Genomic DNA, 21843 nt, shown 5'->3' on the forward strand with positions numbered 1-21843 from the left:
ACATCTTAAAAAATAGAAGCCCCTAAATATCAATACTATAAAAAAAAAGGACAAAAAAGAAAAAACAGTATTCCCTAAATTAAAAATGCCAAATGGATTTTAACTTCCACTCCAATTCTATGCCTCCCACAAACAGCTTCTAGGAACACTGTTGAGAACATCAAAGCAGTATGGGGCTCGGGAGAAAAAGTGCAGTTACTGATTAGTGATGTCTGTCTCGGTTTTGGAGTGGGGAGAGGACAGCATTTGCTGTCCTTGCCCTAAATCTATCAATTACTTACAACCTCTAAGAGCCTCTGCCAATCCTTCTGTTTTAAAAGATCATGTTTTCACAGATATGACTATCATATATAGACAATGTACATTTGGGAAGGCATCCTTTTTCATATTCAGATCTAACTGTGGAAATAAAAATCAGCCACACTCAGGAGGCAGGACACCCCCACCCTGTTACCTGGCCAAACACAAAGCAGTAGAGTGTCACACCCATGGCCCAAACATCCAAGGCCTGCAAGAAAAAAAAGGAGCGTCGTGTGAGGGGACAACGGTGGTGGAGGGCACCTACCACTTTGCCTGTCCAGCCTCAACTCCTCCAGCTTTCCTTTGGGGGAACCACTTCTCCTGGACTCAATCCCTGGAGTTGAGGAGGAGTTGATCCTGCCCCCAGCCTCTGGGTAGGCACATGACCCAGGACTGAACAATGAGAGCACCACTTCCCCCAGCCAATGATTGGGTCAAGGATGAGCACATGACCCAGGACTGACCAATGAGAGCATCACTTCCCCCAGCCAATGATTGGGTCAAGGATGAGCACATGACCCAGGACTGACCAATGAGAGCACCACTTCCCCCCAGCCAGTGACTGGGTCAAGGATGGGCACATGACCCATGCTGGGCCAATCAGAGCCAGTTTCAGGATTTTTGCTAGAGCTCTTCAGAAGACCAACAGTCTTTCTACTGAGGTTGGTAAACTGATAGCAAGAAGCCTGGAGCTGCTGATGGCCAACCCACCTGGGGAGGAAACCAATTCAGGAAGGCAGACCCAAGATGGAGAGATGGATCCCTATTTGAATCTCTGTATCTAACCACCTCCCGAAGCCAAATGCACCCTGCTCATCTCCGTGATTTAAGAGATTCACTGTTTCAGCCACCATGAGTTGGATTTTTTGCCACTTATAACTGAGAGGACCCGAATGCAGGCAGAACTCAGCATCTCTGGCAGGTCCAAACCTACCTTCCCAGAGAAGATTTTCCGGGTCTCGGAGAGAGACTCGGGTGCCATGAAGGCGGGTGTGCCCACAGTGTTAGAGAGGAGCGCATCGCTGCCCTTGAACTCGTTGCTCACGCCGAAGTCCGCAATCTTAATGTGCCCATCTTCTCCGACCAAGAGGTTGGAAGGTTTGATGTCCCGGTGGATGATCTTCTGGTAGTGTACTGAAAGCAGAGACACCAGATGGGAGAGAGGGGGCAAGAAAACCACGTGAGGAGTTCCACGTGGCCCACACAGCCCAGAGGTGGAGACAGGCTGGACCCCTCTGCTCGCCCACAGCTCCATCCCCTGCCTATCCTCCCCCTCTCCAAGATCTGCTGGACACTCACAGCGCTGAAAGATAAGGGGAAAGGAGGGTCTCTAAGGACATGCCCCCGTCCTCAAAAAGAAGGAGGGAAACACCAACTGCCAATAGCAATTAGGAACTAAGTTGCCCAGCGACAGAGCATGGAGACTTTTTGTGGAGCTTGGCTCCCAGCTTCAAGACTCAAGATTTGTGACAGTTGAATATATTTTCATTTACTCGACTGTCACAAGTCTACACTCAACCTGCTCATCAAACCAGCAAGGACTAGAACAGGTCGATTTGAAGTGTGAACCATGAAGCAAGACTGGGGGCTTGGCTAACTGCTCCTGCCCGGATGTTAGCCCACAGGGGAGGCCAATCCTATAGTCTGGGAGACCCAACTGCATTTCTGTGGTGGGGGTGGGGGTGAGGGTGGGGGTGTGGATGGGAATGATGATGATGATGATGACGACGACGACACCGATGACATGGGGATAGGAGGAGCAGCTTCCTATGTTGAATGTCCAGTCTGGGGCCTAATCCTGTGTTAACTACTTCCCGCTTACACAATCCTAATGTGACAGGCATGGGTAAGAGTCAAAATGTTTAACAACCAGAATCAGAAAACACCTGCCAATCAGAACTACTGATGTGCCCTGGCTGATGGCAGTCCTGATGAGAGACACTTTATTCCCATTTTACAGATGAGAAAACTAAGGTTCCAGGAGATAAACAGGATCCCCCTCTCAGGGTTGTTGAGCGTAAGGGACAATAGAAGTAGAGCCCCCAACAGGACACTCTTGCCATTGCTCCTGATTTCCCTGTGCGGCAGGAACAGTTTCTGCGGCCAGCGGCATGGCCACGGGCGGGCTCTCTGCAGCTTCCCCTGACGCTGCGTCTCCTCAAACCATTCTGTTTCCCGCCCACCTCCTTGAGCTCTAGGAGGAAAGTAAGAAACTCCCATTTCCTGCCCACCCCTGGGAGAGACTCCTCTCACAGGCCCCGCTTACAGTACTCAATGCCTTTGATCAGATCCTGGAAGTAGAAACGGGCCTGGTCTTCAGAGAGCGGTTTGAGGGTGGGCACTTCCATCACAGGCCTGAAAGGTCGACACACGCATGAGAAGCAAAACGGACACCCAGCCTTCGCGCTCTCATGGCAGAGCCCAGCATCGCCTCGCTCAGCTTCACAAGCCCAAGAAGCTTCGGGCAGCAGCCCGGCCAGGGCTGGGGACACTCACCCTTGGTTGACCAGTTCAAACACTGCAGGGAAGAGAAGGGGGAAACTGTTACATTGGAAATTGGAAATCCATCTTCCTCTCCTCCCAACCGCCCCCTAAAAACACCAAGAAGCACAGAAACTAACAGTGGGACTGGAGCAAGAAACAGTCCACTAAACCAAGCTGCTCTACGTCCTCCTTTTCTAAGTTCCCATCAGGAGGCTAAGGGCCAGAGATTTCTTTCTTATTTTATTTTTTTAATATATTTCATTGATTTTTTACAGAGAGGAAGGGAGAGGGAGAGAGAGAAACATCGATCAGCTCCCTCCTGCACACCTCCTACTGGGGATGTGCCCGCAACCAAGGTACATGCCCTTGACCGGAATCGAACCTGGGACCCTTAAGTCCGCAGGCCGACGCTCTTATCCACTGAACCACACCGGTCAGGGCATAAGGGCCAGAGATTTCTGATGTCCCTAGGCTGTACCCTCAAATACCCTGGCTGTACCCTCAAATACCCCTAAAGTACCCAGAGAAAGCAAAGCAGGGAGACAGGAGACAGGCGGGGTCCCAGGGATATGACTGATGCTAAACTCTGTCAGTCTAAAGGGAGGAAACCCCAATGTTGATTTACTTCAGCCCAAAGAATAGCCCCAGGGGTCCTCAAAACTCTAGGAAAGTTTCGATTCAAGAAAGAAACTAGCATGAACAGGTTTCAACAGCCCCTCCCCAGTTCTCCAAGCTGCTGGGCCGTGTCCGGTTACATACCAAGAATAGTTGGTAATATTGCGCCAACTCAACACTCTGGGCAGATGGCCCTCGGACCCTTCCTGACTCTCAATTCAAACCAAGACTTCGAGCTACCTAACAGAGCCCTTCTGAACTCACACCCACACAGGACACGCACAGGCTGCACCCCGTGTCAGTTTCTTCCCAGCCCTGTGTAAACGGAAACTGCCCCTGGCAACTGCTAATCTGCATGGTCTCCATGGACTTGCCTATTCTGGACATCTCCCATATAGGGAATCCTACAACACTGACTCTTTGTGTCTGGCTTTTTCACTCAGCACAATGTTTTCATCCATGTCGTAGCATTTATCACTACGTAATTACTTTTCATGGCTGCATACTATTCTACTGTGTGGAAGGATCACATTTTGTTTATCCATTCCTCAGTTGATGGACATTTGGGTTGCTTCTACTCTTTGGCTGTTGTGAATAGTGCTGCTGTGAACATCCATGTACAAGTATTTCTACGGATAACCACTCTCAGTGCTTTTGAGTATGTACCCTGGAGTGGAATTACTGAGTGACGTGGTATAATTATTTTAATTTTGTTCTGCTTGGACAAACAGAACTGGGAATATGAAGCTATACTTTAGGAAGTGAAAACATAGCATAGTGAGTTTCAAAATCAAGTAGTAGAGATGGAATTGTCTGTGGTCCTAGAATCATCTACCCACGTTGGAGTCAACGTATGGAAGAAACCAAAACGTTTTTTCGAAGCTCTCCAAGGGCTGAGGTGGCCGAGGAGAAAGAGCCAAAGCCTCAGACAAAAGCAAGGCTTCAAAGTTCTACCCAGAAAAGGAACGTGACTCCCCCAGGGCCCCTTCCTATCTTTAAGTTCATCAACCAGCATTGAGCAAAGCAGAGGCAGGGCAGATCCGCCCTGGTTTAGACGGTGGCTACGCCAAGGCCGCAGCACGCAAGGTAAAGCCACAGACAGCAGCGCTGGTCCCTCAACCCTGGCCTTTCCTGCCTCCGTTATATAAGTCTCAGCTCTCAAGAACTGCCTCATGAGTTTCCGCGCCTCCCTCCCTCCCTCCCTCCCACCCAAGCACCATAAATCAGCTGGCGTGGGGGAGGCTGGCCTGCTGAAACAGGTCTATTTTCAGTGGCTCACAGTTTAACCACGCTTGCGGCTGAGCGGTGGGCGGGACGGTTCTAATCTCTAGAAATGCTGGTCATGTCCTCCACCCTTTGAGGTCAGGCCTGCAGCCGCAGGACCCTTGCTGATACCTCCTACGGGCTCACGGGTTACCCTGGAAAGATTTCCAAAACCACCGGAATCAAATACCAAAGGTCAGCCCGGCTCCTGTCACAACACCACCTTCACAAGTGAAAAACACCCGGCTGGTGCGGCTCAGTGGTTGAGCATCAACCCAGGAACCAGGAGCTCAGGGTTCCATTCCCGGTCAGGGCACAGCCCAGTTGTGGGCTCGATGCTTAGGTTGTGGGCTCGATCCCCCGTGTGGGGCGTGCAGGAGGTAGCCGATCAATGATTCTCTCTCATCACTGATGTTTCTCTCTCTCTCCCTCTCCCTTCCTCTCTGAAATCAATAAAAAAATATTTTTTAAAAAGTGAAAAACCCTATCTGCACCCCTCTCTCGTGAATGCCTACCCAAGCCAAACATTATCTGGACATGTGACCTGTCAATCACCTATTCAGGGGCCCAACAGCCTGCTGTTCAGTTTTGAACTAGTCCTGCCCTTCTTTCCTTCATCAGCCTTTACGCTGAGGGCTGCCCAATGTCCTCACCATTTTTTTAAAATGAGGCTTCTGAAGACACGCCCAAGTCCTTCCATTTCCATGTGCAGTGCCCAGGCCCTCTGTGCCCCTCCCCCGCAAGGCTCCAAGCTCCAAATGCCCCACCATGGTCTCCCATATGCTTCACCCTCAACCCCACCTACTCTCTCTGGTTTACTCTGTCCCAGCCACATTTTTGTTCAAACACACAAAGCTCTCACCAGCCTTTGCACCTGCTGTTCCCTCTTCCTGGAATGCTCTTCCCCAGATGTAACAGGGCTGTACCCTTGACATTCAGGTGCTTCATGGTTAGCTCCTATCTGAAGTGGGCCCTCCATCTTTCCCTCCCATCACCCTATTTAACCTTCTTCAGAGCATCTGTGTCAAGTTGATTATCTGGCTTATTTAGGTGTTGACTGTCATCCCCAAGTAGAATGCCAGCTTCCTAAGAGTAGGGCCTCATCTTTCCTACTCCTCGCGGCATCCTTCGTGCCTAGAATAGTACCCAGCATATAGTAGTTGCTCAATAAACATTTGCAAATGAGCGAATAGGACATGCAGATAAAGAAAGTCCCAGCAAGAACTGCCTTCCACCTCTTGCTTCAAATCAGGGGCGCGGCTTTCTGTGGGGCTCACTGTGGGGCCCGGCTGAAATGGGAAAGGAGAAGCTGTCCTTGGCGGGAGATGACAGGGCCAGGGGCTGCCTCAAGAGTATGCCACGGCTTTGGCAGTCACAGCTGCCTGAGCAAGGGCGGCAGAAGGCAAGGGCTCAAGTCTTACCCATGTACAGATGGTCCTCATTGGGGTCATCCAGGACCTGTTGGCACAGCCACATGGAGCAGGCGGAGACAGGAGCAGGGAGAGGAAGAGAGAAGAAAGAGATGAATGGGAGGAAGCAGCATTCAACACGACCACAAGGGTCCAAACTCTCCAGGGTCCAAAACACCCAGAAAGGTTTCCAAAGGGAGGGGGCAAATTCCTCCCTGAGAAATGTCTCAGGCTGAGTAAGAACCCCACCTGTCTCCTAGGAGACAACTAAATGGGTCCTCAAGGTGAAAATTCAAATCCTGCCCCCTTCTCCCCACCCCCAGCAGGACATGATGCCTCCCAGCTTGGACATGCCACAGCACTCTCTCTCTCCTTCTCACACGGCCTCTGCTTCCATCTGATCACTAATGCCACCTTTTCAGAAACCGCATGACACGTGATATCACAACAGGTTGAAAGTAGGAGCAGATACCTGAATCCAGACATTAACTACAACAAAAATTTGCAAAAATGTAAAACTATGCCCGGCCCATGGGGCTCAGTGGTTGAGTGTCAACCTATGAGCCAGGTCACAGTTGGATTCCTGGTCAGGGCACGTGCCCGGGTTGTGGGCTTGATCCCCAGTAGGGGGTGCACAGGAGGCAGCCAGTCAGTGATTCTCACCATTGATGTTTCTATCTCTATTTCCCTCTCCCTTCCTCTCTGAAATCAATATTTTTTTAAAAAAAAAAGTAAAATTATGCCTCTCTTCTAACTCCATTTTTTATTCAAATAATATAGTTATTATCCATAAAAAGATAACCCTTACATTGATATGAAGTAAGATTCTTGTTCTAGCCAAAACCGGTTTGGCTCAGTGGATAGAGCGTTGGCCTGTGGACTGAAAGGTCCCAGGTTCGATTCCGGTCAAAGGCATGTACCTTGGTTGCGGGCACATCCCCGGTAGGGGGTGTGCAGGAGGCAGCTGGTCGATGTTACTCTCTCATCGATGTTTCTAGCTTTCTATCCCTCTCCCTTCCTCTCTGTAAAAAAATCAATAAAATATATATTTTTTTAAAAAAGATTCTTGTTCTAAATAAATAATTTTAGATTTCTCAATTTTAGATTCGAATGTGGTGAATATTAGTCAATATTACCCACATAAGCAAAAGCTTTTAGGGTTCTTCAATCATTTTTAAGAGCACAAACGAGTCCTGAAACCAAAGTGAGAGGACTGCTGGTCTGGAGCCAGGGCTGGTGAACTACAGTGTACAGCCAAATCCAGCCCACCGCCTGTTTTTGTAAATAAAGTTATGTTGGAACACAGCCATACCCGTTTGTTTACATGTGTGTGGCTGCTTTTGTGCTATAACTACACATATATGCGGTAGAAAGAGAACCAGCTCCAACGTGACAGAAATGAGTGAAGGGCAAGCCTGAGTATCCATCTGAGCCTCAATTTCTTCATCTGTAAAATGGGAGCGACAGTCTTAGGAGGGGTAAGGGCTGCATGAAATAACAGGGGTAATAATCACTACTCAGCCCTGCGATAAGCTATCAGCGGAGACGTGGCTCTCCCTGGAAAATGCCGATGTGTAATAACAGAGCCAGACCTCCTTGGTGCCTCTCCCCGCCCCCTCCTCACCTCCACCAGCTTCACCACGTTGGGGTGGTCCAGCTTCTTGAGGATGGCAATTTCCTGGTACACCTGCTCAATGGGGCCCCTGGGCTGGATGCAGCCCCCTGGGGCTGGCCGGGTGCCTCGGGGCGGGGGGCGACCTGAAGAAGACACAAACCATCTCAGGGACAGGGTTGGAGTGACTGACGCCACCAGGGGCTTTACACAGCCTCCCCCTCGTCTGTTTCTTCTGCAGCTGGAAATCAGCAAGGCTGGAACCACGGTCCTGTCGCTCAGCCTTCTGGGAATCCCCTCCTTCCCATCCCAGGCTCCAGGGAGAGCCAGGAGTCCACTGAGGGGTGGAGAGAAGGCGGCTGGGGTCTGGCGTGGCAATCTCAACGTATCAGGGTGAGTCAATCCCTGCTCCTCTCTGGGGCTCACCAGCATCACCTCTCATCTCCTTAACTCTTGAAACATCAGAGACAGAAAATGAAGTCAGAAATAGGAAAAGATATAAGAGCCGATGAGACAAAAAAAAAACAAAAGCAAAAGATGATGCCACGTGCTCGCTTTGGCAGCACGTAACTAAAATTGGAACGTGCAAGGATGACACGCAAATTCATGAAGCGTTCCATATTTTTTAGGGAAAAAAAAAAAAAGATGCCACAAAGGCAGGCATAGTTCATTGCTTGGCCCTGTGGTGACTGACAGTCAAAAGGCCACAATGATGCAAAGAGCCATGGTTAAAACTCATCATGTTGCACACCCTATGTACGCCAGCATCTAAGCGTGAGTCACAGAACCAGACCTAGACGTGACCGTGTTTGGAAAAGTGAGTGCAAGGTACAGGTGTCAGAAGTGGGGTGTGAAGAGGAGTTCGAAGGGAAAGGGAGGGAGGGCACTAACTCTTCTTACAAAGCAAGGAGTCAGGAAGCACTGGCTACACCTGTTGGAACAAGGAGCGAAGTGACAAACGTAGTTAACGAGAGAGGAGCTAAACATTGCATTGGCTGGTTGGGAAAGAGAGGTTAGAAATGGACTTCAGAGGAAGTCAGAGGTAGATGTCAAAAACAGATACACCGGCCCTGGCCAGTGGTTCAGTGGTCAGAGCTTCAATCTGAGCACCAAAGGGTCTCGGGTTCAGTTCCCAGTCAAGGGCATGTACCTGGATTGAAGGTTCTATCCTTGGGCCAGTCAGGGTGTGTGCGGGAGGCAACCAATCTCTCTCAATCTCTCAATCTCAATCTCTCTCTCTCTCTCTCTCACTCTCTCTCTCTCTCCTCACTCCCTCCCTTCTACTCTCTCTAAAAAACAATAGAAAATATATCCCTAGGTGAGGATTAACAACAAAAAAGGATAAATCAGGAAGTAATGGCACAAACTATCTGACGTGGAGTTCAGACAAGCAGGATAAACCAGGGTCCTGTGACAGGATGAGGCTTATGTTTTCTCGTATCTCCTTTCTCTTTGTGGCCCACGCTGACAATGCTGGTGGAGAGCAGCCTCTGATGCACTCACCTGCAGGTCTATCCTCTGACCACAGGCCCCAATTACCAGCTCCTCAAAGAGTGAGAAGTGGGGGCTGCCTGGAGGGAGGCGGAGGCGTACAGCAAGAACTGCTGTTCTCCACTATACGCCCTCCTGTACTTTTTTGGTAGCTCTAGTTCAAATACTTCATGGTTCTTAAATTTTTTTTAATTCACCATTTCGGAACCTGTAAATCAATGCTTTTTAGTACATTCGTGAGGTTGTGCAACCACCACCACCATCTAATCCAGAACATTTTTACGCCCCCCCCCCCCAAACTCCATACCTATTAGCCGTCTTCCCCGACTCTCCTTACACTCAACCCCTGGAAACCACCAATCTGCTCTCTCTATGGATTTGCCTATTCTGGGCATTTCGTAGGAGTAGAATCACACACCATGTGACCTTTCTGTGTCTGGCTTCTTTCACTCAGCATCATGGTCTCAAGGTCATCTGTGTGACCGTATGAATCAGCGCTTCATTTCTTTTTATGGCTGAGTAATATTTCATTGGCCAGACCACCTTTTGTTTATCCGTTCATCTGTGGACAGACATTGGGTTGTTTCCACTTTCTGGCCATTACAAACAGTGCTCCTAGGAACATGCACATACCAGCTGTGGTGGGAACGTGTGTTTTTATTCTCTTGGGCGGATACCTAGAAGTGGAACTGCTGCTCATAGGGTAACTCCATGCCTAACTTTTTGAGGAAATGACAAACTTTCCCTCTAATGGGTTTTTTGACTTTGTAACCTACATTATGTTACATACTTTTCTATTAATGAAAGTGAATTTAAAAACCTCAGTAGGAGGCCCAGCGCTGTCTTTGGGGTGTCGGCCCCGTGCGCACCCTCTGCAGGGGACACCATTCAGTGGGGTCTTCTCGGTGTTGCCCCAGCCCCTGCACCTAAGAGAAAGGCCCACCAAACTCACGTGGGAAGCCCGCCTGTCGGATCAGCTTCTTTTTGGATAGCACCTTCATCGCCTGTGGGAGAAAAAAGACCCCACGTCCGGATTAAAGCACAGAGGACAGCGGCCGGGAGAGTTCCCTCCTCGCGTAGGCTTGCCCAAGCTCTTGGCTCCATGGCTGTTTGGGGTCAATGCTGTGACCAGAGGGGGTCAAGCAGCAGCAGGTTCTATGGAGGTTGGGCCCCCAGGGTCCCTCCAGCCCTGAGGGTGCTTCCAGGGTTCCAGGTCAGCTGCCCCAGCTAAAAGGGCAAAGCCGTGCGCTTCCCTGATACTGAACGAGATGTGAGTGAGCTGGGGTGATGGGGCAGGACTGGCTGTGTTACACGTGGGAAAAGTGTGGGTTAGCAGTTATGCCGCTTGCTCAAGGTCACGCAGTTGGCACACGAGAGAGGCAGGATTTGAACCCACATTGGACTGACTCCAGAGCCTCAGCTACAAGGTCTGTTTGGCTCACTACCTCCTGGTTCTTAGGGCTATGGAGGATGTAGAAATGGCAGCCCAGAGTAAGGATATGAGACGTCTGCTGATTTCATTCATTCATGCATTCATTCTTCCTAAGCCATCCCTTCACCTCCCTATGTCCCCATCTGTAAAACAGAAATACCACTTCCTTCCTAATGCACAAAATGGACGTGACCTAACAATAAAATGACACAACACCTAAGAAAACCTAGGAAGCTGAGTGCTGAAAAGAAGGTCTTGTCCTAGCCTGTTTGGCTCAGTGGATAGAGCGCTGGACCACAGACCGAAGGGTCCCAGGTTCAATCCCGGTCAAGGGCATGTATCTCCATTGCAGGCTCCATCTCCAGCCCTGGTCGGGGCGCGTGTGGGAGGCAACCAATCGATGTCTCTCTCTCACATTGATGTTTGTCTCTCTCCTCCCTTCTACTCTCTCTAAAAAGTCAATGGAAAAATATCTTCCTGTGAAGATTAACAAAACAAAAACAACAACAAAAACAACAAGAAAAGGAGGGCTTTGTCTTTGGACAAGGATGGGGTGGAGAGGGATGTGAATACTCACATAGTAGGTGTTGTCATTTTCATTGTAGGCCAACTTGACCACGCCATAGGAGCCCTGGATAAAGGGAGAGGACCGTGACATACAATAAAAAAATTATGATCTGCCAAATCTTTCCCGCAATTGCATTTTGTTGGATCTACAGTTTTTAGAAAGTTTGAATTCGCTGCCAAAGACTGGATATAAGAATCTAGATTCCCAGCCTCAGACGGTCTGTCCATATGAAGCCAATGATCATTTCCATATGTTAGTTTGCCACAGTCCTCACCACTCCCTGCTGCCATACCTAGCATGCTCTGCTCATTTATATTAGCTCTCTGTTGGCATGTGAGCTTGTTCAAAATCTATCTTTATTGTTGAAAGTATTACAAATGTCCCCCTTTTTTCCCCCATTGACCCCTTCTAGTGGCGTGTGAGTTTTTGACCCCTGTAATGATACTGCCCATTGGCTGAAACAAAAGCAAAAACAGATGTGAGAGTACCTTAGGGGAGAATACATCAACACTACTATGGGGATGATATAACTATCACCACAGTGATATGGGATTTCTCTGGACCCTTTCTCTGCTTTTGCAGAAACACATTAGTATTATGATATAAAAACAAATAAGACCATGAATCCCAAAACCTTGCCCGCACCCTTGCCTCCAAGGACTCCTCTCCCTCTCCCAGCTCTGACGGCTGCCCCCCACAGTATCTGACACATCCTGGCTCCTAGGATACTTACCTTTCCAATTTCATCCTTCAGTGTGTACTGGTTCAGCTGAACACAATCCTGGAAAGTAAACAAACACACAGAACATGAACTGTAAGGTTGCAGCTGGATAAATCTGTCACAAACATCAAGAAAGAGGGCACTGCCCAGCTGGTGTTGCTCAGTGAACTGAACATCGACCCAAGCACCAAGAGGTCGCTGGTTCGATTCCAGGTCAGGGCATATGCCCGGGTTGTGGGCTCCATCCCCAGTAGGGCAGGAGGCAGCCAATCGATGTTTCTCTCTCATGGGTATTTCTATCTCTCTCTCCCTCTCCCTTTCTCTCTCAAATCAATAAAACATGTTTTTTTAAATTTTTAAAGAAAAGAAAGAAAGAGGGCATTCCCAGCTCCCCAGAAGCATCCTCTGCAGGGTGGCCAGCGTCCTGACTTCTAACAGCAGCTTTCGTACATTGCAAATACGTAATCAAACAGTTTGGACTCTCTTTATAGCCATTTTTAAAAGATTGTACCCACTTATAAAATGTTCACTTTAAGTAAAACAAGTAATCCATGACCATGTTGTCCTATAGAAATGTAAAACGATACAAGTGCCCTTGGGACAAGGTTTCTTAGATAAGATATAAAAAGTACAGAACATAAAAGGAAACAAATCATAAACTGGACTTGATCAAAATTAAAACTTTTGGCTCTTTGAGATCCTGTTAAAGAACATGAACAGCAAGCCACACACTAAAAGAAACTATTTGCAACACATATATCAGACAAAGGACTGGTATCCAGAATATATAAAGAACTCTCACAACTCATTAATAAGAAGGCAACCCAATATTTTTTTTTAAATAGGTGAAAGAGCCCAAGCCAGTTTGGCTCAGTGGATAGAGCATTGACCTGTGGACTGAAGGGTCCTGAGTTCAATTCCGGTCAAGGGCACATGCCCGGGTTGCAGGCTCGATCCCCAATAGGAGGCGTGCAAGAGGTAGCCGATCAATGATTCTCTCATCATTGATGTTTCTATATCTCTCTCCCTCTCCATTCCTCTCTGAAATCAATAAAATATATATGTAAAAAAATAAAAATAGGCAAAAGATTTGGAAAAAATTTCTCCAAAGAAGATACAAATGACTAGAAGCATTAATCAATGGAGAAATAAAAATTTAAACCACACCCAATAGATTAGTTAAAATCAAGAAGATTGACCAAAGAATTTAGGGCATATAGAACCTTCATACACTGCTGGTGGGAATTTAAAATGGTGCAGCCTCGCCCTGTCCATTTTGGCTCAGTGGATAGAGCGTCAGCCTGCGGACTCAAGGGTCCCAGGTTCGATTCCAGTCAAGGGCATGTACCTTGGTTGCGGGCACATCCCCAGTAGGGGGAGTGCAGGAGGCAGCTGGTCGATGTTTCTCATCGATGTTTCTAACTCTCTATCCCTCTCCCTTCCTCTCTGTAAAAAATCAATAAAATATATTTTTTAAAAATAAAAATAAAATGGTGCAGCCTCTTTATTTTTTTAATCCACACCAAGGATATTTTTCCATTGATTTTTAGAGAGAGTGGAAGAGAGGCGGGGGATGGGGGAGGAAGAGAGAGAGAGAGAGAGAGAGAGAGAGAGAGACATCAATGTGAGAGAGACACATTGATTGATTGTCTCCTGCACGCATCCTGCAACTGAGGTACCAGAATCGAAATTGGGACCCTTCAGTCCGAGGCTTGACACTCTATACACTAAGCCAAACCAGCTAGGGCGGTGCAGCCTCTTTAGAAAACAGTTTGGGGCCTGGCTGGTTGCTCAGTGGTTGAGCGTCAACCTATGAACCAAGAGGTCACGGGTTTGATTCCCAGTCAGGGCACATGCTGGGGTTGTGGGCTCGATCCCCACTTGGGGGCGTGCAGGAGGCAGCTGATCAATGATTCTCTCTCGTCATTGATGTTTCTATCTCTGTCTTTCTCTCTCTCTCCCTTTCCTTTCCTCTCTGAAATCAATAAAATATATATATTAAGAAAAAGAAAACAGTTTGGCAATATCTTAACAACATACATTTACCATATGATCCAGCCATTCTACTCCTAGGCATTTACCCCAAAGAAATTATAACACATATCCAGGCAAAGACTCGTGTACAAATATTAACGACAGCTTTATTTGGAAAAACCGAAAGCTGGAAACAGCCCAAATGTCCATCAACGGGTAAATGGATAAACAAGCTGGGGCATATCTGAACAGTGGAATTCTGTTTAGCAATAAAAAGGAAGGGAAAAAAAAAAAAAAAAAAGGAAGGAACTACTGGTGTCTGCAACAGCGTGGACAAACCTCAGCGTCATTACACTGTGAAAGAAGCTAAGCTAAAGCAGACTGCATGCTTAAACAACGCCACTTACATAAAATCCTAGAACTTGCAAATTAACCTATGATGATAAAAAACCAGGTCAGTGGGCCCTAGCCGGTTTGGCTCAGTTTGGCTCGGTAGATAGAGCGTCGGCCTGTGGACTGAAGGATCCTTGGTTCGATTCCGGTCAAGGGCACATGCCCGGGTTGATAGCGGGCTCGATCCCCAGTAGGGGGCTTGTAGGAGGCAGCCAATCAATGACTCTCTCTCATCATTGATGTTTCTATCTCTCCCGCTCCCTTCCTCTTTGAAATTAATAAAAATATATTTTTAAAAAAACACAAAAAACACCAGGTCAGTGGTTATGTGGGAAAGTGAAGTGGGGGGAGGGATGCATTGCTGGGTGTGCTGGAAAAGCCTGTGATCTTGATTGGGGTGATGGCCCTCAAAATGTAGTTCAATATTAGCCCCTTTATAAAAGCCATTCCTGATTTCCAGGCTTCTCCCAATGAAATTCATTCATTCATTCATTCATTCATTCAACATTTTCAAGCTCCTGCTACGTGCCAGGCACTGTGTAAAGTGAGCACTGGGGACACAATGGGGAACAAGACCGTCCCTACGGAGCTTACATTCTAGCTGGGGGGGGAGACAGGCAATAAGCAACTAAACAAACTACAAGACGTAATGGTGATGAGTCAACAGGGCAAAAGGACAGGCTGCTTAGAGAGGGTAGTCCCAGAGGCCTTTCAGAGGGGACATTTGAGTAGAGATTGGGATGTCAGATGGAGATGACCTTGCAATGACGGGAGAAGTTCCAAGCAGAGGAGATGGGCAAAGGTATGGGCCTAAGGAAGGGAATGAGCTTGGCTAGCTAAAGAACATAAGGAAGTGAGTATGGATGGAGGTCTGTGAGTCGCCAGCAGAAAGGCAGGAGGTGGGGCAGGCGAAGAGATGGGGCAGATCACGCAGGGCCCCGTGAACCTGGTGGGGATCTGAGTCCTGATCTACCTCCCAGAAGTTCACAGCAAGGATTGAATGAGAAACGCACACCCAGTGTTGAGCGCAGTGCCTGGCGCAGGCAAACCACCCAGCCAAGGGGGCCAGGCTGTAGGCCAGGAGGCCTCTCAGGGACCTGCCACCCCCAGTTCAGAGCCCCCCACACAATTTCCAACCACCAGCACGTGCATTTCTTTGTGAGAGTCTCTCTCTGGCCCCCAGATGCTCTGCTCACACTCAGGGCAGGTCACCCACCCCGCCTCGCTCCCCTGCCCTCAGGTGGGGATAACTCAGACTTAGTTCTCCCTGTCTCCCATGTTCCCCACTGGTAACCAGCTCCATAACTGCATCCTTCGCTGACTTCCTTCCCTCTCACTTCCCTCCCCGCCTGGGTTTTCCGGGGTCACCTCCCCAGTCAGCTGGTTGCGCTGGGAATGTTCTGGGGGAGCCGATCTAACATGGAGACCCCTGGCCCAGCTGTCGCTCACGCACCTGCATACCAGTGATGGAGACGTGGCGGGACTCCACCGTGGGCCGCCGGGGCGGCCGTGGCGAGGACTGCGGGGAGCCCACAGGTGAGGAGGGTTGGGCTGGGTGGATGCCGCGGCCATTCGCATCCAGCTGGGACCGCTCCTGCAGGGACAGCTTGCGACTGGAGAGGTGGGGTCGGGCCTGGGACCCGGCGTCGAGGGGGACTTCTGGGCCCTCGGCCTCCAGGAGCAGGTCCTGGGCCAGGCCGTGGTCCACGGCGCAGTCCGGCTCGCACTCGGTGACCACGATGAAGGACTCCATGCCCAGGCGGATGCTCAGGGACGAGAGGCCCCGCAGGGCCTCACAAGGCTTCGGGCCTTCGCTGCTGCTGCTGCTGCCGCTCCCGCCCCCCAGCTCATCCTGGGGGGCGGCCCGGTCACTGCTGGGCTGACTAGAGACACATGATGACATGGTGCATGCGCGGGCCTCATCTGACGAGCACGCTCCGGGGCAGTCCCATGAGCAGTGGTACCACCTGCAGAGAGAGCAAGGGTCAGCGCCCACCCCGCTGCTGGCCCAGGCTGGGGCCTGGTTTGACATCCTAAAAAAATCTCGCAAAACCTGATCTCCGAGTCTACACAGAAATGAACACTCCACACTTCCTTGTTTTAAAAGCCCCTCCTCACACATAAAACAAGAATTCCAAACTCACCCTGGCCGGGTGGCTCAGTTAGTTGGAGTGTCAACCCATACACCAAAAGGTTGTGAGTTTGATTCTTGGTCGGGGCACATACCTAGGTTGCGGGTACAATCCCCGGTCTGGGCATGTACAGGAAGACAACCGATCAATGTTCCTCTCTCTCTAAAAAGCAATAAAAACATATCCTCTGGTGATAATTAGAAAGAAAAAAAAAAAGAATTCCAAACTCAATTTCAGAAGGAACCAAGTATGAGAAAACCCCAAAATAGAGCACGCAGGTCCCCTACAGAGGGGGCAGCTATTTCCAGCTCAAGCCAGCTATTGCTAAGCAGGAATCTGGGCCTAGTATTGCCTGCTTTTCCCCCTTTTTTTCTTCAAAAAAAAAAAAGCCCTAAACCCAGCATGTTAGATGAGATCTCACTTTTTTTTTTTTTTAATTAGCAATTATTTCAAACATTTTTGAATGCTGGGTAGGCCAAATGGAACACCTCCAGGCTGCATCGCTTCACCGTGGGGATGATTCAAACAGCACTTTACAGTTTACAAAACATCTGCACACCAGCATAATCTCACAAGCATACCAGGCTGTTGGTTTGCTGTCACAGCCCCACTCTGTAAAAGGCGAAGCTGAGGCTGGAGAGCAGGAAAGGGATTTTGTCCAAGGTCTCCTAATGCAAAGCCCTCGTACACTGCAGCTGGGTCTCCTGGCCAATGATCCTCAACCAAGAAGTGGGGGCCAGGGGGTCACATGAGACAAAGGATGGGTGCCCAGACAGTGGGAGCCAGGGCGGTTTGTGTTACCTAAGGAGCCAGGCGCTGTTTCCCTAGTTCAGGCCCCAGCTGGTGCCTGCCAGATGTAAGGCAAACATGAGGTCACGAACCTTGGTATCAAAATAGCTTGGTGGTTCCTCAAAAAATTAAACAGAGAATTACCACGTGACCTAGCAATTCTGTCCCGAGGTATACAACCTCCATGTCCATCAACAGATGAACGGATAAGCACTATAGGACGAGCCACACAACGCGATATGACTCGGGCCTAAAACGGAATGAAACCCTGGCATGTGCTACAATCTAGATGCACTTCCCAGTCATCATGCTAAGTGAAGGAAGCCAGACCCAAAGGTCACATCTGTATGCGTCTATTTATACAAAACTCCTAGAATAGGCAAATCCACAGAGACAGAAAGTAGATTAGTGGCTGCCCAGGACTGGGGAGGTGTTGGGCAGAATGGGAGTGACGGCTAACCGGGACAGGGTTTCCTTTTGGGGTGATGAAAATGTTCTGGAACTAGACAGATTGTGAATGTACTAAATGCCGCTGCCTTGTATATTTTTAAATGGTTATTTTTTTTAAAAAAAAGACCGATGCGCTCCCTTAAGATTGTCAATTCCTTCCGTCTCTGGGACGGAAGATTATTAAACTTCGGTTCCTGTGCTCAACCAATTCTGCAGGACAGTTGTCACAGGTGCTGCTGAAACTCGGGGCGTGCCTCCCCAGATGTGGACGGTGGCAGCCCCGTGCTGATCACATTACAAAGGTGCTGAGCGGAGAGTTGTTATGAATAAATTATCTCTTGATGGCAGTGAGGGGATAGAGAGGAGGGTACAGATGGGAGCAGAAAGCCAGTGCTCCCTGGAGGAAGCGGAAGAGGGGCAGAGAAATGTCACGTGCCCTCCTGGGACAGTCTTAAAGAAGCATTTCAGGAACGGCTTCTATGTCAGCCCGTTTAGATGGTGATGTCGGCAGATGGGCTGCCTGCTCTCGTGCAGCGAGGAAAGACCCACGGATCGGCCTTGAGGAAACACCCGTGTGTCCCAGCCTGGACACGGGCACGATTCGTGAATACAGAGCTCACAGTAAAAGAACAACAAAAACCCCATCATGTGACAAGATGCTTGGCCGCTGTTAGGAGGATTACAAACTCAAACTTCCATGCGATGGTTTGGTGGGTCCTCAAAACGTTCAATATAGAATTACCGCCTGACCCAGCAAGTCTTCCCCTAAGTCTATACCCAAAAGAATTGAAAGCAGGGATTCAAACAGACACACAGACACTCGTGTTCACAGCAGCATTGTTCACAATAGGCAAAAGGTGGAAACAACCCAAGTGTCCGTCAACTGATGCTGGATACACAGAAATGTGGTCTCGCCATACAATGCAATATTACTCAGCCATAAAGAAGGAATGACGTTCTGACATGTGCTAAGTGAAACAAGCTAGATATTAAAAGACAAACACTGTATGATTTCACTTATGTGAGATTCCGAGAGCAGGCAAATTCGTAGAGACAGACAGTAGAATAGAGGTTAGCAGAGGCTGGTGGGGAACAGGAGTCATTGTTTATGGGGTACAGAATTTCTGTTTGAGGTGATATAAAAATTCTAGAAGTAGTAATGATGGTTGCACAACATTGTGAATTTAACTAAAACCACTGAATTATTCATGTGAAAAATGATTAAAATTGTAAGTTTTCTGTTATGTATATTTTAACAAAAATCAATAAAATAAATCCTAGCCAGATTTTCTCAGTGGTTAGAGCGTCAGCCTGCAGACTGAAGGGTCACAGGTTCAATTCCAGTCAAGGGCATGTACCTTGGTTGTAGGCTTGATCCCCGGCCCCGGTCGGGAGGCAACCAATCCATGCGTCTCTCTCAAATCTGTTTCTCTCTCTGTCTCTCCCCCTACCTTCTACTGTCTGAAAACCAATGGAAAAGAAAATATCCTCGGTGGAAATTAAAAAAGGAAATAATAGTAAAACTGCAATGAAAACCACTTTTTCCAACTATGGGATAGACCAGGACAAAAAATATAATAATAACAATACTATTTCGGTGAGGCTACAGGGAGTATGAATTGGCACCATGCTTACAAAGAGAAATTCACCAATATTTAGCAAAATCCCAAATGCAGACCTTTGACTTAGCAATTCCGCACCCGAGTATTTATCTATAGGCAATCTCATGCACATAAAAAATGAGATGATTCTGGTAGTGTGGTTTGAAAGGGCCATCCACAGGGGGCTGAGTAAATAAAAGGAAAATGAGGTGCACATACCCCAGGAGAAAACCATGCTTTTCTTTTAAAAGAGGTGAACTCTACACATCCTAATATGAATTAGCTCCAAGACACACCACTTATTACAGGGGGGAAACCAACGCATTCGTATGCTGCTGCTGGCGTAGGGGGAAAGGCCATACATGCGTTCACGATTGCCTGTGCACAGCATTTTTCCGGAAAGGGATACGAGAAAATGGTTAACCGTGGCCTCCATTGGTTTGCAGAAGTGGGGAAACTAGGTGGGAGGGCTTACTTTTCACTGTATGCACCTTTAAAAGTAAAAATTGGAAAGAAGGTAACTGTAGCCATGATAGGACTTAGGATGATAAGGCTATCGGTGGGGTGAGGGAGGGGGAGAGTGTATCAGCATATCTGAGAAAGAAGTCTTCACTGTGGTCCTGTCTTGGCTTCTCCATCAGTTGAAGAATAAAACCCAAGTTCAATGTTCTCTGTGACCCCACTGCTATTACATTACATATCCCTTCTACGGTCCTTGTCTCCCAGGAGGGGAAAAGCAGGGCCCCTGAAGTTCAACTGCTTGAGCTCGCCATGGACAAGTGACTTAGCCTCTCTCAGCCTCAGTGTTCTTATCTACAAAATGGGCACGCACCCAATAGTCATGAGGACTATTAAATGAACCTTCACTCAATATCCTGCCTGGTACATGGTCAAGTGATCAAAAAGCTGTTATTTCCACAAATGCCTATTCAATGCTTACTACCTGCCAGGCTGTGTTCCAGAATGTTCCTATGAGGTACTGATGTCCAAGAGACCAGCCTGCTCTTTTTAAAAATATATGTATTTTTATTGATTGTTTTCAGAGAGGAAGGGAGAGGGAGAGAGAGATAGAAACATCAATGATGAGAATCACTGATCAGCTGCCTCCTGCGTGCCCCCCACTGGGGATCCAGTGCACAACCCGGGCATGTGCCCTTGACTGGAATCGAACCCAGGACCCTTCAGTCCTCAGGCTGATGCTCTATCCACTGAGCCAAACCAGCTAGGGCCAGCCTGCTCTTGTGTGGCTCCCAGAGCCCTGGCCTTGTGGCCTGTCCCCCGACCCAGAGCCACCTCTGCCAGGGCCGCAGAGTTCCTGAAAAGAAAGCGAGCCTGGCGGCACCTGGGAACGTTAATGGAGATTTGTTTTTCTTGCCAAGAGAAAAACAATTGCTTATTGATTGCCACTCCAGGCCAAGGACACCAAACCTCGCCCCCCCCCCGCACCCCCACCCCCCCGGAAAAGCTGCTTTTAATCAGTCTCCCTGACAAGCTGGCACCTGGCCTAGCCTTGGCCTTGGCCATTGAGGTCTGGAGGAGGGAGGAGAAGAGATATACCCTGGCCGGGACTGACTGGGCGCCTGTGTGCTGCAGGGCAGGTGTGTCTGGGTCTCAGATCTCAAGGCCACCTGGAGGCCACTGGTCTGCAGGGAGGCCTGGCAGGCAAGGGCTTGGACATCCAGCCTGACAATAACAGGAACTTCTGCCACAGACCCCGGCAAGAGTGGAGGTCACAAACCCTGTAAGGTCTCAGGCCCTGTGAGGATTTGATGGAACCTATCAACACACTCCCAAAGAGGAAAAAGTACACAAAGACAATGGTTTGCATAACAACAGCAATAGCTAACATCAGATGAGCACTTACCACGCAGGGTCCTGTAACCCTCCCAGGGCCCCTGTGGGGAGAGGGAGGGACCGCAGAGTAAGAGGACCGCTCCGCATAGATGCTAAGGTTGGACAAAATGCCAAGAGGCCTCTCCCCTGGGCCTCCTGCCCCAACCCTGGGTCCTTCCCTCAGCCCCGAAGGCCTTCCCCACCGCCCTTGGCTGGCAGCCCCGAGCTCCCCTTCCCTCTCAGAGGGCAGCACAATTGAGCAACCAGACCCTTCCTGGAGCAGATGAACCCAGGCTCAGGGCCAGGATGAAGGGAAGCGCTCCTTCCTCTGCCAGGAAGCCAAGTGGCACAGGCCTCAGGGAAGCACATTCCCATTTCCTGGAGCCGTTTCCAACCTGCACCTGTTCACCAAATGCAGAAGCCACCGCGAGAGCCACAACGCAGCCAGTAGCCAGTGAGTGTGCCAAGGTCTTGCCGGAGACAGACAGACAGACACACACACACACACACACACACACACACATATACACACACAGTGCAGGGTCCCCAGAGCCAGGGATGACATCCTTCCTGGGATAGCAGGCATGGATAGCCATATCCTCTCTCATGTGGGGAAACTGAGGCCCAGGGAGGTCCTCACCCATGTGTTCTTTCATCAAGTAATTATTGAGGACCTACTATGTGTTGGACAAAAAAAAACATACTTTCTTTTTTAAATTTGATTTTAGAGATAGAGGAAGGGAGAGGGTGAGGGAGAGAAACGAGAGAGAGAAACA

The 21843-nt window shown here is 48.9% G+C and overlaps 1 protein-coding gene across 6 annotated transcripts in view; it reads right to left on the bottom strand.

Annotated features, from left to right (window-relative positions):
* The window catches only part of CAMKK2 (calcium/calmodulin dependent protein kinase kinase 2), a 44436-nt gene that overhangs the window by 13744 nt on the left and 8849 nt on the right, over positions 1–21843 (bottom strand). For all 6 annotated transcript variants that reach the window (XR_013813015.1, XM_079762259.1, XM_079762257.1 and 3 more), the window contains exons 3-12: positions 15716–16229; positions 11908–11955; positions 11184–11237; positions 10127–10178; positions 7696–7829; positions 6084–6120; positions 2797–2818; positions 2567–2655; positions 1235–1434; positions 455–508 (exon numbers count right to left, since the gene is read on the bottom strand). Coding sequence is in view for 5 of the 6 variants with exons in the window: in XM_079762259.1 (XP_079618385.1) it covers positions 455–508; positions 1235–1434; positions 2567–2655; positions 2797–2818; positions 6084–6120; positions 7696–7829; positions 10127–10178; positions 11184–11237; positions 11908–11955; positions 15716–16165 (1140 nt within the window). In the remaining variant the exon portion in view is untranslated. The remainder of the gene's footprint in view (positions 1–454; positions 509–1234; positions 1435–2566; positions 2656–2796; positions 2819–6083; positions 6121–7695; positions 7830–10126; positions 10179–11183; positions 11238–11907; positions 11956–15715; positions 16230–21843) is intronic.

This window comes from Cnephaeus nilssonii, assembly GCF_951640355.1.
Source record: "Cnephaeus nilssonii genome assembly, chromosome: 22".
Classification (NCBI taxonomy): Eukaryota; Metazoa; Chordata; class Mammalia; order Chiroptera; family Vespertilionidae; genus Cnephaeus; species Cnephaeus nilssonii.